General features: G+C 39.1%; 1 protein-coding gene across 1 annotated transcript in view; it reads right to left on the bottom strand.

The window, feature by feature from the left end:
* Positions 1-15,520, bottom strand: part of ATRX (alpha thalassemia/mental retardation syndrome X-linked) — a 61,398-nt gene that overhangs the window by 2,919 nt on the left and 42,959 nt on the right. The window contains 7 exon segments of the mRNA XM_009074802.1: positions 604-753; positions 8,868-9,062; positions 10,429-10,606; positions 11,638-11,746; positions 13,805-13,908; positions 14,187-14,340; positions 15,416-15,520. The exon segment at positions 15,416-15,520 is cut by the window's right edge and continues 56 nt beyond it. Coding sequence (XP_009073050.1) covers positions 604-753; positions 8,868-9,062; positions 10,429-10,606; positions 11,638-11,746; positions 13,805-13,908; positions 14,187-14,340; positions 15,416-15,520 — 995 coding nt within the window.

Raw genomic sequence — 15,520 nt, 5'->3', positions numbered from 1 at the left:
AGGAATGTAAAGCTCATTGCCCATATGGATTTCTCATAGGGCAATTTCAGAGCTTACTGTATTATATCTCCCAACTTCTTCTCCCTCCCCCGATCTTCTCCCAGTGCTCCATTTCATTTGTTCACTTAGGATGGTTAGTGGCAATTTATACACTCACTTTTTGCCCTTCCACGTAACTGTTCAGATCTAAATACCAAACTTTGCCTTTCCAGGAATTTTCTTCTATTAGACTCCAGTTATACCAAGTTATCATATTCCTTTAACAGTAAAAAAAATCCCAAACCTGTAGCCAATTTACAGTTTTCTTCATTCTACCACCTGCTTAAATATCAACTAAGACATGGGGAATAATAAAACAAAAAGAAAGCTTCAAGGTCTTTTCCAGCAGATGCTTATATGTCTGTAGGATCATGGCAAAATATTCTGTAGACCTTTAATGGAGCTAGAAATTCCTCTCAAAGGGTAAAAGAGGTTTTACACATGACACCAGTTAGGTTTTATTATAAAACAAAAAAAGGAATGTGTAAAGTAACTTTTATAATTTCCTCAAGACAAACTGGAAAGGTTATTTTTATATACATGAACCTGATTAGACAGTTTTACCTTCTTTTCTGCTTCATATTCTGCCCACGCTGCCTTCCTTTCCTCCTCAGTGAGTTCCTCTTCTTCCTTATGGTCCAGGAGTGAATCATGCTCATGGTATCCAACTATGTACTCTTTATTGATCTGAAGCAATTCTGCCAGGATTGTGTCCTGTTCAAAGGAGGAGAAGATACAACAAGAAGTCACTCAGCAGTTCTGCTGCACTTACTCCCTGTGCATGCCTAACTTGGTGCTTCCATCCCATGTCACACGCAGCAGCTCAGGGCACTTCACAGCATACCAAATCTTGAAAATAATTTAAAAGTACAACTTTCCTCTTAGAGAGGGTAATGGATTAACAATCTGTTGCAGAGATGACAGTCCAATCACTTAACGAACCACAGGAATGCACTTGGATTCCACAACAATAAATGCACTTTGAGAACCTAAAAAGAATGGAATGTGCTCAGTGAATTTTCCTTTGCTTAGGCTGCAGATCTGAGAGGAGCTATCAACAGCCTGCATTTATGAGCATCTCCACAGACTTTGAAACCCCAAGTAGTACTCTGGTCCATCACCTGTCCCTCAGCATTCACCAGAACAGGCTGCACTCTTAAAACTGTAAGATACATGTTGGATAAATATTCCCTCACCCATCTGGGCTAATGAAGGTCAAATCACAAATGACTGATCAGCAGAACCAAATTTGATCACCAGGCTGCAAATTAGACCTTTATACTCCACAATACCCCTAATGCTCAATTGTTTATAGATATAAATCCCTGAATGGTTTGGGTTGGAAGGGACCTTAAAGATCACCTAGTTCCAAGCCCCTGCCATGGCAGGCACACCTTCCACTAGACCAGGCTCTGTATATATACACATATCTATTTTTAAAAGAGCTGCAATATAGCTTAGCACTCAGCCTAAGATTTCTATTACAACAAATTAGACATAAATTCTACTAATGTTTTTGGAAATGCAGTTACCAGAATGTTGAATATTTCCCAAACAAAGCAAAACCAATCTAGCTGCTAACCAAAATATTAAGTCACTAACTGGCCTTGTCTGGACTACAGATGACACATTATGAGAGAGCAGTACCTCAATCAAAAAGTCATATAAAACAGATTGAGAAGATGATTGTGCAAAGGGGTGAGCAGTAATGGGTTTGCAGTCCTCATCCTCACTACGGCGACATCTCCACAGTTTTTCAAAGATAACACCTCTTTTTCTGAAAATCCAGGCAGTGGTGCAAAGGATGAATTAAAACAAGCTTTACAGGACTGTGAAAAACTGCTCTTGCAGCACCACAGGAGTTCATTTTAGGAGATCATTACTGAACACGGAGTTTTAAATGCACTTGTATCACTGATGAGCTTCCTGAATTAAGGAAGCTCCAGTACACCTTAGCATTCAGTCTAAAATCCCTAATATAAAAACTTTACTGAACTTCTGCACCATTCCTGAAAGGAATTATAGTGAATACATCGACCACACATTTTGCAGTACAGTTATGAGCACCTATAGCTCCCCTCACTCTGCCAGGGATTTGTACAAGCAGCAATCCAGACCATCCTACCCTGACATTTTATAATCTCCACAGAACAATGACGGGAAAGAATGGATTGTGCCCACAAACAAACACATTTCTGCAACCACTCTGGGAGCTGCATGTGGAAGTCCTGACCAGTGGTTCTGCCACAACAGCTACAGAAAGTTGTTTGTTTCTGTGTATTTTAAAAGCTTCATTATGTTAAGCAATTATATAAGCTGCCCTTTGTTTCATTCCTCCACTATCTGGTCTCCCTGAATTTGAATCATTGTTTTCATAGCCAGATCCTCAACAAAATATTCCCTGTGGTATCTGCATGACTAATGGACACAAGGAACAAATGATGGTGTTTTGGGGGGTGCTGGGAGAGAAGGCAGAGAGAGACAAGGGATGCAGTACTGAGGTATGATGAAAACACACAGAGGATGTGGATGAACAAGTCCAGAAGACATTCCCAGGGCAAGGCCACACGAGTACCTCAGCGTGTGGAGGCTCCTGCACATGCATATGCATTAATTGCCATGGGAACACTATTATTGAAAACAATACTGGAATATAAACCACCCTCACTTAGCTAGCATAGGCTTCAAAATGTGGTTTAAATTACATCCAACTGTGTGTTTGCTTTTCTTTGTCTAAACTTTATTTTGCATTAACTTTAATGATGGAGCTTGCAAACCAGGATGTGGAAGGTGCTGCCTTTTACTTTGATTTTACAATGAAAAAAATCATAAACCTATCTTACACATAAAAAAATAATCAGAACAATTATTACTTTTCTTTTTTTAGCTTGTTGACAGAACAATGATTATCAGTTAGTTTACAAGCTTTAGGATGAAATCCTGGTGATGAATTAAAAAGAGACTGAAAAAGCATTTTGAATTTTAAAAAAGAGGTTTTTTTAAAAAAAAATGATTAAAATTAAATGCTATGGAGAGGTAAATGTATTAGAAAGGAAATCTCCCATGAAGGAATGTGAGTTATGTTGTAATTCATAAACAAGTTTTTCTCAACCCATTGAACATTTAATACCGAGGTTAAAAATAAAAAACTCAAATAAGCAGCAAATTCTTCTGGTTCTGAGATCAAAATTCATGAAGTTGTCCCCTCACACAGAACTACAGTGAAACATATGCCCTGGCTATGTCCTGAAGTAGTATAAAATGATATACTGTATCCAACTGAATCCAAATTATGATATTAATCTGCTTTTTCAATCTGCATTACATGACTTCAACTGAGCCAAGTTTTCATTTCACATAAATACAAATGTGACTGTGACTCTAATCCACTGAGCAGGCTGATGTGGGGAAGAATAAACACAGAGCAGAGAGTGCAACAGTGCCAGCTTCCAGGGACACACAGTGCTCCTCAGGATTGTTCTTGTCCAGCTCCTCCCTCATGTACACTGCCCTGCAATCCACATCCCACTGTCCCAGGTGAGCCACATTACCTGATCACTGAGTTTGGCTATCAGTATCTGTGCTGAAAAAGCCTTTTCTCATTAGCTGCATATCAGCCCAGTCCATCCCAGCACACAATCCCCCAGGAGCTCAGTGTTAAGAATCTGGGAGAACCTAGTGTAAGAAACCCCAAAACAGCAGCTCAGTCTCACTGATTTACAAAAAGGCTCCAGATTCCCTGGTAAATTCAGAGCAAAGGAAAACGTGACACCTGAAACACAACCATAATACATTCAACAGAATTTCCTCACTTTATACCACCTTTTCCTTTAGAACTGCTGATACTCCCTTAGACGTAACAACAAGAACCTGCTTTTTAAAACTGCCTTTCCTCTGGGTTAGATAAGGAGTCACTGCATTTGCATAAAGCTCATGGCCTATACTTAATTATTTCTGTAAATTATACTGCAATTTTTAATATGCTGAAATTCAGCAAATTTGGCCAAGTAAAAAGACACCTGTTACACATTTTTTTTGGACTGAAATTCCAAAGCAGTCCTTTCCAACTGTGTAGGAATAGGGGATGAATGAAATCAAGCAGAGGAAGTTAAGACAAACTTAGTAAGGCATATAAACAACATTCATAACACAATTATTCTGTTAAACCCAAGTGTTTATACCATTGAAGACGCAGAAGCTGTTTCAGAGGGGTAAGGGCAGAGGAATGGCACTCTGGAGTTAGGGTTGTAGTACAACAGGCATTTTCCCCCCAGAACCCACACACTGACTTCTCAGCACCCTGGAGGTCTTGTCCAGGCCACATGGGGCACAAAACTGCAGCTACAATGAAAACTTGACATGGAACTTTGATAGACTTCCAGGAAAACTATATACTGCACATCTGCAGTGTGATTCTTTACTTAAAATTGAAGCATTCAACATTCCCCCCCCCAAACAACACTTTCTAAGAAAACTGCTCTTCGACTGCGACTTGGATTATTGCAAAGCCAAAATTCTCAAGGATATATTTTAAAATCAAGTAGTATTTGTTTCTTTGCTTTTTACTTCTGACTTCTAAAACAATGCAGAATGAATTCTCCTAAACCATTAAAAGCAAAAGAATTAAAAATTTATTTTTTCTAACATCAAACTAAAAAAAGAGTGTGTTCAAACTAGGAGTTACACTCAGCTCTGAATCTCCCCTTAACAGACCTGAAGAAACTTCCTACTGTGGGATGTCACTGGAGTCAAGAAGGTCTCTGACTTGGCAAGACACAGATCCTTCCAGGTTTTTCCACATTCACGCTTAGACAGTCGGTGAAAAGATGGAAAACATTTCTCCTAATTCCTACTCAGAATTCCCGCTAGGGAGCATGCTTGGCAGGGGGCAATTCTAAAAATGGGTATTTTCAAAGCTCTCTGTACCCCTATTCTGAGGAATGTGCTCTTTGGGAGCCTGGCTGTATCTCCCCTTGCACTCTAAAAAACATGTAAATGTACTAAAAGTGTCATTTCACACCCTGCCAAGGATTACAGAGGTAATCCCTTACCTCACTGCCTGCACAACAGCACAATTACACAGCCAGGGCACAGCTCAACACACTGTGCTTTGAAGATGTAAAAGAGGCCTGAGGACAAAGAGAGACAATTACAGACAAAACCTGTAAGAGGCAGAACTAAAGCTGCTTTTAGCCCTAAATGCCTATTTTGCTTTGCTGGTAATTACAGAGGAACGGCTCAGGCTTTGTGAGCCAGGGCAGGCAGCTCAGTGGTGGCACAGCAATACAGGTGAAGTTCCAGGGGCCTTTGTTTCCAGGTGGGAGCTGCAGGGATGGGCTTGGGTGCTGAAGTCTCCATGACAAAGCATCATGCAACATGATCTTAACAGGAAATATTTATCTCTAAATGCTGTGCAATTCTCTGATGTTACAATAAAATGCTTTCGTATCAATAGTCTTTTTAATCAACTTTAAAAATGCTCTGAGGGTGCTGTTAAATTCATTTGCTAAGACTTATAATTAAGCTAAATCATACATCTTGGCTTAAATCACACTGAAACAGGTAAGATTTAACTGAGTGAATAACCTTGCACAACTTAAGAGAATAACACTCACTGCAGTATTTCCTACCACTGCTACTCCTTTTGATCTTTTATGTTAGGGTTTTAGAGAACTGGAAAGACCAAAAAATGAGGGAATAGAAGAAAAACCCATAAAATTAAACTACAATATTATAACTAATGCATGAACCACAATTCAATTACATGGATCACAGGAATCAAGGAAGGAGTTATTGGAACTACTGGACAGGCTGTTCTGTGTGCAAAGCAAGAACCTAATTGTGGATCAGATGAAAACAGGAGATCCCAATCAGCTGAGCTTCACAGGGAAGACAGATGCTGCCAAAAATAATTTTTGAAAAGTGGGATTATCAAAGCAGCAAACATAAGTACCAAATGAAACGGAGCTATGTGATATCATTTCCTTTGTGACAGTTTACTAGGTTGGCACTAAGTTCTACTCACCCAGGCAAGGCAGGTCAATGCCAAATGGGCAGAGAAGTCACCTTAAATGTAACTATCCACTCAGCATTTTCCCTTGGCTGAACTGCCCAGGATTCATTCATGACAACTCACCACTCAAGGATGTCTGATGGCCTCACAAGACAGACTTCACTCCCCACTCCAACTCCTGCCCCAAGGCTCCATCGCAGGCAACACTTTACACAATGACAGCTACTGGTTTTATTAGCTCTCCTAAAAACACTTTCCTCCCTCTAACACCACCACAACTGTACTAAGGACAAGTGAAGACACCATGCTGCCAACCAGCTCAGTCCATACAGGGAGAGTTTCCCATTTCCCAGGACACTTTCCCCTGGCAGCTCTCAGCTCCTTGGAGCTGAGGGACCTCAGCACTCAGCATGGTCCTTCCTCACTACCAAGACTAATTCAGGGGGACAGAGAAAGGGAAGGAATATTTGGGGGTTAATGGTCAGCTTCCCTTATTCTCTGAGGCTATCAGGAACACAAAAGTTCTTTTTTTCAACAAATAAATAGAGAAACAGCTAAAATAAGATTAATCTACCTGATGATGTTTAGCCTTTACAACCAACAAAAAGGGATTAGAAATTTGCACACAGAATGTACTAAGATGCACAACTTCAAAAGGAAGAAATTCCATTCAATATCTCTTGCTAAAACCATGAAAAAAAATGAAAAACAATTCCAGTACACACATTTGCTCTATTTACAGCCAGGAAATGGTTAAAAGCTTGTATCCAGCTTCACTTACACAAGCTCTACCCTGATAGCTGGAAGGGCATTAATATGTAATTTAATATTTAAAACCGAACATAAAGTAAGTTTGGAGTTTATAATCTCTTTTACATTATACCCATTCACTAAACAATTTATTTTTGTAAAGTAAAATTAATAACCTTCAAAATACAATTACTGCACTGGATGGATCAATGCTCTGAGTAAACAGACTCAGCTGCTTCACAAACTTTCAACCTATTTTTATTTTCTTAAAAATAAGAAGCAGCAGCAGCAAATGGTGATACATCAGCTCTGAGTGTGTGGAGGCATAAATGCATATGGCACTGAATTATTTAAGAATTTAATAAAGTACTATGAATTACAACCTAAAAGAGGAGGTTTTTTAGGGGATAAATTAACGAATTTTTCAAAATCAAAATGCACAAGATAGTAAAGAGGTAGAATATGATTTTCAGTTATCTAGGATTTAGTGCCTACAGTGAGAAACACTGTACTAAAGAGAGCTTGGATACAGTGACTAGGGTTAGTTTTCAGGGGTTTTACAATGCCTATGCAACACTTACTGACACAGGGCTCTCACTTCCTAAATCCCCCAGCAGCTGTGCCTGCACTGTTGGTGGTCTCAGGGACTGTTTCACAGAATGGCTTAGCTATTAACAACGCCACTGTGATGCCTGAGCACAATTTATTATATTATAGTGCTCTGCAGATAGTTGAGAATGGAAAACATACCATTTTTTCTTGGAAATTAACAGATTTACAAAGGGGAAAACCTCCCTGCCCACACCCTGACACTGCAGAATGACCAAGCCACAGAAATGTAATCAGTTAACTAACTACAGGCCACACATTTGCATGTTACTGTTTACCAGTTCTTCACCTGGTAAGAAGCAAAGATAATTGCACAACAGCTTAATGATGAATTAGTCTTTAGCAGACGACAAACACAGATAATATAAATTAAAGCATAAAAACTCAGCCAAATCTTAAATACAAACTGACTTGGAAAAAAGCATAAAACAATGGAACCAGTTCTTCTTCCCCCTGAAGTTTACTCCTGCCTGCCTGTAAAAGTTACAGTTTTTATTTTTACATTGTCAGTAGATTTTTCAGTTCCCTAAGTATCACATAGGATAGTGAACCACTAATAAGTAGTGACACTGACGCAGTTACTACACATGCCACATCCATGACAAACAGCTTTGGGCAGGCCTCAGTGAAAACAAACCATTGTGATCTTAAGGGTCCATTTAGCATCAGGTCAGAAAAAGGTCTGACATCACTACCTCCTATTATCTCAGAGTACAGAATATCAGCATTCTCACCAAGTTGTGTAAATGACTGGCTACAAAAATGTCACTGGTCTATGCTACCGTTAGCAACGCTAAAAATAGATCACAAAAATCTTAGCTTGTCCAATTTTCCTCATTTAAACAGTAATTAAGTACACTTCCCCCTATATCTACCATAACTTTATCAATGGTCCCAACAGAAGAGTTAAACAAGGAACTAAAACCCAAGAAGTCTTGGCAAAGGAGAGCGTGGATTAAGCTGACTCTTACTTTGGGAGATAAAAACAGACCTGGAGTAGAGTGTCGTCTCACAGATTTATCACAAACTGAGGGTGCACTAGGTATCACCAGCACCCACTCAGATGTTAATTTGAATCTTGGCCTCCACAGTTTCATTCAGTAAACAAATTGTGTGAAAATATATCTTTGCTTGTTCTGACTTACAATTTTGGTCTTTTTACTGAGTATCTTTCTCTGACACCATCAATTACACTGGAGGGAAACGCCTTATCCAGCTCATTATACCATCTATTATATTAATTACATAACTGATTGTGTTACCTGCTATTCACCTCCATTCAAAGTGGACAGCACAGCTCTACAGTGCAAACAGCACTCTCCTTCCAAGATGAAATATCCTATTCATAGAATCAACCTAGCTGGAAGAGACCTCAAAGATCATCGAGTCCAACCCTATTGTCCTTAAACAAGTTATCCTTATAGCGTATCATTCCCAGTGATGTGCAGCAACTTACTTTTGGCAACATTGGTGTGTCCCTCTTCTTTTTCTTTTCTGAGTTGGGATCGTCCAGCAAATCTGGCTCAAAAGTGTAGAGCTCGGTGAGCTCATTCATGGTGAAGTGACGTTCCACCTGCTGCTGGTCCACCACCCGGAAGGACAAGGACTGCTTCGTCACCTGACGGTCGTAGATCTTATCTTCCATCGTTCCCTACAAACACACACACACTTCACACAAATACTGCCCTGTCTTGTCATAGAGGAAAAACACAGATATAAAAGAGCCGAAATAACAACACAGCAGTCCTCTATTTTCCTCATTTCTTTGACCAAGTTTCTACAAAGAACCTGAAAGCCTATTGTTTGCTGAGAAATGAAAGAAAAATCCCTGCTGGAAGCAAACACAAAGTCATAAGAATTGTGTATGGGACAGATGTCATCTAGCTGCTGACTGGACTAAGAAAATTACTCTTTCAATAGTGTTTTTAAGAGATACAGTTTTGCTTCAATTCCCCAAAGCAGGATTATGACCAAAAAATGGCAATTTTCACAGCATGTATGTTATTTTGCTGCTTTGGGCAGCCTGTAAGAAGGAAAACAGATACCATATCACTGTGGTGGAGGGAGAGGGGAAAGGAAGAGTCAGGTCTAATTCATCACAGCTGTGTAAGAAAAAAACTAGATCTTTGATGAAAAAAGGAAAATTACTTTTTTTTAAAAAAGATGATGACTATGAGGATGAGAACAGCACAGCCTGTTCTGAACAGCATAATTTAAAAGGGATATCAACAGTTCAAAAGTGCACAGAGAAAACTACAAAAACAGGCTGAGGCCTCGAGAAAAAAACCTATGTCTGACAGTAAGGTGTTACAGACAGAAATCTATTTTGCTTGGCATGGAAAGAGGGACTTGATCAAGGGTTAAATGCTGCTACTGGGACAAGGTCACTGCTCTGTAACACCTGAAGACCTAGAAGATGAAGCAAGACACTTCCTAACAGAAATAATGGCAATACGCTTCAATAAAGCACAGCTCAGTGTCCATCAGAATTATTACACGTCTGTAATGTCTGCTGGGTGTGATACAAACTTTCAAGTCATGCCTGGATGCCTTTTTGTAAACATTTCTTTATGTCTCTGTGTCTTCATTCCAGTTGGACCATCAGGACCCCACAGAGCAGGGTCTGTAGGACACAGCTGCACTGAGCAAGTCTATTCCCTAACCACCACCATCCTCGGTGCAGTCTGTTCAATTCAGAACTGTTAGTGGTGTGAGAACTAAGAGAGCTGAGCCCCTGATCCTGAGTTGGGATGTGTCAATCACTGCTAGAATTCCACAATTTGTGTCGCACAAAGTGTCAGACAAGTTGGGCTTAACAGAAAACAATTTCAATTGTTGGTTTTTTTCCAATCTTTCCTTCAAGACCTGCTCAGTGGCCAAATGCTGCTACAGATTAGGGCTGAAGGCTACTGGATCTGTGTGAATCACTACAGACTTTGACACAAATCCAAATAGCTACAGTTTACAAATTTGACTGCAGGATCAGAATATCACAAAAATATCAGCCAGAAACCTACCTGAGCCAAAAACCTGTACACAAACACAGGTTTGTTCTGCCCAAAGCGATAAACCCTGAAAATGCTCTGGATGTCATAGGATGGATTCCAAGAAGCATCAAAGATGATGACTCTGTTAGCAGCCACAAGATTTATTCCGAGGGAACCTGCTTTGGTGGATATAATAAACAAACGGCCTCTGGAACAGAGAAGAGTTGCAAAATGTGATTATTTTGGAAAACAACTGTTGTTCCCATGTTGCTGTGTTACTATGGAGTTGTTCATACACTGAAATAACTCAAAAGCTTCATTAAAATACTGTACTAAGCATAAAACAGATGCAGATTTTACAAGAACAGCACTTCCAGCAAAACATACACTCTCAAAAATACAGATCAAGGCCTTGTGCAAACCAACTGTTACAAAAACTGGTGGGGAAGAAAAAACCTTGGGGTTTGCATTTTCATACTCTTAATAAAATTAGTTATATCAAATTAAACCATAATTTTAAACAGGCAGATTCCATGCTATTCAAAGTGTTTCCTGGCTAGTAAACTTTTAGGGTAACTCTGGAACAACACCATCTCTTTGATGTATCTGCTTTTTTTGAATGACATCTCACTCGGGTTCACCCTGAAATGAGGTCCTGACAGCTACCTGACAGAATAAATAATGTCTCCTTAATTTAATGTTTTCCCCCCTCTGCACATTATAAATGACCTCAACATTACTACATACCTCATTTTTTAAACAAATCTAGGAAGGTGAAGCTCCTTCACTTCACTGAACTTATACAAGTTTTTATCTATCTATACAAAGAGATATCCAAGTCCCATCTTGGATGAGCAGCAGGAGACAACTCTGGAGACAGCTAAGACAGCTGCACACTGCTAAGTGGCCCAGTGATTGCTGCCTCCCAGCCAAACCCCACAGGGATGTAACAGTAAATAACTATAATAAAAAGCCTGTCTCAAATTTAAATTGGTTACAACCTAAACAGAAATGAAACCAACAAGGTATCAGCACCCAAGTATTGATCAGCACAAATGGAATTAATCTAAGGAAGCCAGGAACACTCCGTTGCTGCACGTTTTTTGTGCAAGTTCTGACCCGACAGCATTGTGGTATTGTCTAGCCTCAAGGTCATAAAGCTAAAGCAAGTAACAAAGAAAAGGAAACAAAAGAAAGGAAAGGTGGAAAATGAAGCATACGTATCAGAAGAGATCTCACCTCACATTAGTTTCATCGTTAAATTCTTCAGCCCATTTCTTTCTCGACTGAGCTGTAGTAGAACCATCTAAACGATAGTAATCAATGTTTCTGAACCATTTCCCTTCACCTAGAAATACAACAGTCAAATTATTAGAATGTTGATGGTGTTAGTAACCAGACTGGTAACACTGGATATAAACAACTCTCTACATAGTAAAGAAGAAATATGGAACATAGAACACATTATTGTCTGGCATCTTGAAATGGGAGAAGACTCCAAGTTACTCAAGATTATTTTTGGAGAATATAGGTGCCTTGAAACGTAGCAGAACTTGAATAACAAAATATAAAGTATGCATCATGGCAGAAAATGACAGCAATTGCATGGCAATGATCACCCACAAGGCTGCAATTGCTTGCACAAACTGGCAGCCCATTTAGTCTAAGATTATTCAAAAGCAGAATAAAGTAAATATTGTCAATATCATTTTACCTTGCAAACATATCCAGCACCTATTCCCATCCATTCCTGTCTAAGAGTTTGTTACTTTTTATACAAAATATCAACTGATACTGAATGAAACGCCTCAAAACAGTTTTATACAGATTGGAATTTAAAGATAGAAATTTATAATCAAAAATTGTTCCAAGATTAAGTTTAAATGGAAGTACTTGAAAACACCTGAGCATTTTCGGGGTCGTTCCTCCCGTGTATCACTATTTCTGTACACACATATAGAATATATACATGTGTGTATACATACATGCACAAATACATCTATTTGTATACACATATTTGCAGAGATACGCCACAACCTGGAGCCAAAGTTAATTGTAAAAAGTAGTTGAATGTAGTTACTCCTCATCTTTAGGCATTACAGCATTAATTGTACTTTTCTAACTGATCTGTGTAGCTGCAAGTTACAGCAGCAGTGTCTCTCCCATACAACCAGCATTTGTAAGCAAATGCTCCAAAGGAGATTTTAAAATCTCTAATCATTTTGGAACTGAAATTCAGAAAAAACTTTGAGCTTAATAACCCTGTGAGTAATGGCAACTTCTTGCCAGATGTGGAAAAAATAATTACAGCTGATAGAAGATTTTCTTCCCTTCCCAGCTCACAAGGAGCCTTTCATTCTCTTTGGCTACCAAGGTACATGTACACAAAATAATCCCACTGAGCCACCAATTATACAGAAAACAGCATTTTTTGGAGACAGCACTGCTCAATCCAATCAATTATGAGAAACAGACTGTTATATCAAGGTCTCTGTGTGGTGAATCCTGCCATCATACAATCTAATTGCTTACCAGAAGAACTACCATACATGACAAAACCCACTCCTTAAAACATTATCTCAGATTAAAGGCACAAACTCCACAAAAACCAGTCTGTAACATCTGAAGATGACAAAAATTCATTCAAAGAAGCAACAGCCAGAAACAATAAATCTGTGAGAGAGAGAGTGGGGATCTCCTGCTAATTATGGTGTCAGGATCACTAAGAAACATTTCTCTTATTTCTAAGTCTAAACAAGTTGAACAGTTGCATAAGATATTTGAAAGGAATGGCAGACTCCAAGAAATTCTTCGATCAACATGTACTGGTAACTGGAACTCCACATAAAGCTGAACCTCAGGAGCTCTGGGAGCATCTCAGAGTAAACAGGAGAAACATCCTAATCGGAGATCAAGTGAGAAACTCCTTGCCATTAGAGCATCACTAGGATAACAATTAATTCAAGACTTGCTCCCTTATGAAATCCATAAATCAATCTACTGCTGTACATAAAAAGCCTAAATTCATATTTAACATGCTGGTTTAAAGTAGCTTCATTTTCTTTCATGAGCTCTCTCCCTGGAGGAAGGATCAGGATTTGCCATGCACCAGCATCACTTCTGTACTGAATTTAACTAAATGCCTTCTCTCCCTTCAGTGATGAACATTTAATCTGCTTAGGCTATACTAACCATGGATGATGTAGAATGAAATCAGAAGCAGGAGTCCATAATGGGATAGCAGAGACCACCTGCAGAGGAGACCAATAATCCTGCCAACTTCAGAAGCAGTACAGAGCATACAATACTGCTAATGAAAACATTTATTTCAAATCCATTTCCTGTGGACTGAATAGAGGCTTGTAAAAGAGTTACGATCTTTGCACTTGTTCAAGGAGACACTCACCTTTATAGATAGGAGCCTTCTCTTTGTCAGATTTCTCCCTGTTAGCCAGCTCCAGGAAATCTTCTATCAAATCCAGAGATATTAGGGACTGGCTGAATACTAGGCTGAAAACACACACAGGGACACACAAAATTCATCGCTTGTTTTTTCTTCCCTCCTCCCTCTGATATAACCTTTGAGACAAAGAGTTTTTCTAGACACAGAGGAAGACTTTGGGGGAGTATATGCATGTGTAGGAAAACTCACTGATAAGAACAAATAGATGCACAAATGCACATTTGCTTCAGCAAACTGAGCTACAGCATCATGAAGACTGAATGAAGAAGTCAGACTAATATAAGGCCGTTGGCCATTAATAATGCTGTGTCTAGAACCAACTTACACTTTGTCTCCAAGCTCCTCTGCCATCCGAAGAATTTCAAAGAGAAGTACCATTTTCCCAGAATGTTCCAACACTTCAGCATCTGCATCAGTGACAAAACCTTTGTACCAATCTGGTGCTGGGCTGCCAGGGTTGGAAGAAGATGCAGCTTTGCCTATAAAAAAACAAGTTATAAAAACATTCAAGATAAAAGCATGGACTCCATTTAACTGCTTTGAAATGTCTGAACTAAAGAATTATTTCCACATTATTAGACATAACTGGTGTGAAAAGGGTTAAAAAGACAAAGAAAAAACAGCATTTGCACCATTAGCAATTACAAGGCTGAAGGAGAGGTAAACACTTAAGCAATCAAGAAACTCCTCTTGCCCATAATTTAATCTCCATGTGTAAGTATTTTACATACACACACTCCTCCCCTTGCATGTTTCCAATGTTTGTCATTGGGATGGGACCCCAAAAAAGATTTCTCACCTTAACTGTCCCCCAATTTAGGGAAAAATGATTAGACACACATGGAATGACAGAATCAACAAACTTGCTCTATGATACCAGACACCTAAGCTACATTATTAAAGGAGAATCAAAAAATGACTTGTACAGCCATAAGTACTTTCCCCTTGCATGTTTCCAATGTTTGTCATTGGGATGGGACCCCAAAAAAGATTTCTCACCTTAACTGTCCCCCAATTTAGGGAAAAATGATTAGACACACATGGAATGACAGAATCAACAAACTTGCTCTATGATACCAGACACCTAAGCTACATTATTAAAGGAGAATCAAAAAATGACTTGTACAGCCATAAGTACTTTGAGTAACATGAAAGGTTCTTTTTTTATTGTATCTGCTTGCTCAATAGCCACACCAAATTCCAGGTGCAACAAGGAATGACGTGTATTTATTAATCTTTCCACTAATCCTTCAGCAATATGTTAAAAAAAGACGTAAAGCAGCACAGTTCCTCTGCCACCTTCATATCGTGTTGTACTTGGAACTAAAAATATTCACTGTGCAGCTTCCCTGCCTCAAACCCCTGAGTTCTAAACTGATGACCCTTGCTCTTCCAGGATGAGTCTATCATTAGAAGTAGCAGTTAATGGAATTAAGTTAATGGAGTTAAGGAATTTGCCATTCTGCAACAGAGCAGAATTCCTGACACACCTCTCAGATTGCTATTTTCAAACTGAAGCTGCCTTACACGTTGTACATTCTACACCACACTCACCTTCATCTGACTTTGTTGATACAGGGTTGTTGGAAAGATCTTCTACATTCCCTTCTCCACCTCCACGAGATCTTGAATTCCAGACTTTAATGACTTCAACATCAT

This window comes from Acanthisitta chloris, unplaced genomic scaffold, assembly GCF_000695815.1.
Source record: "Acanthisitta chloris isolate BGI_N310 unplaced genomic scaffold, ASM69581v1 scaffold10095, whole genome shotgun sequence".
Classification (NCBI taxonomy): domain Eukaryota; kingdom Metazoa; phylum Chordata; class Aves; order Passeriformes; family Acanthisittidae; genus Acanthisitta; species Acanthisitta chloris.
Note: the sequence above shows the minus strand (reverse complement) of the source record. Positions and strands in the feature narration are given on the sequence as shown.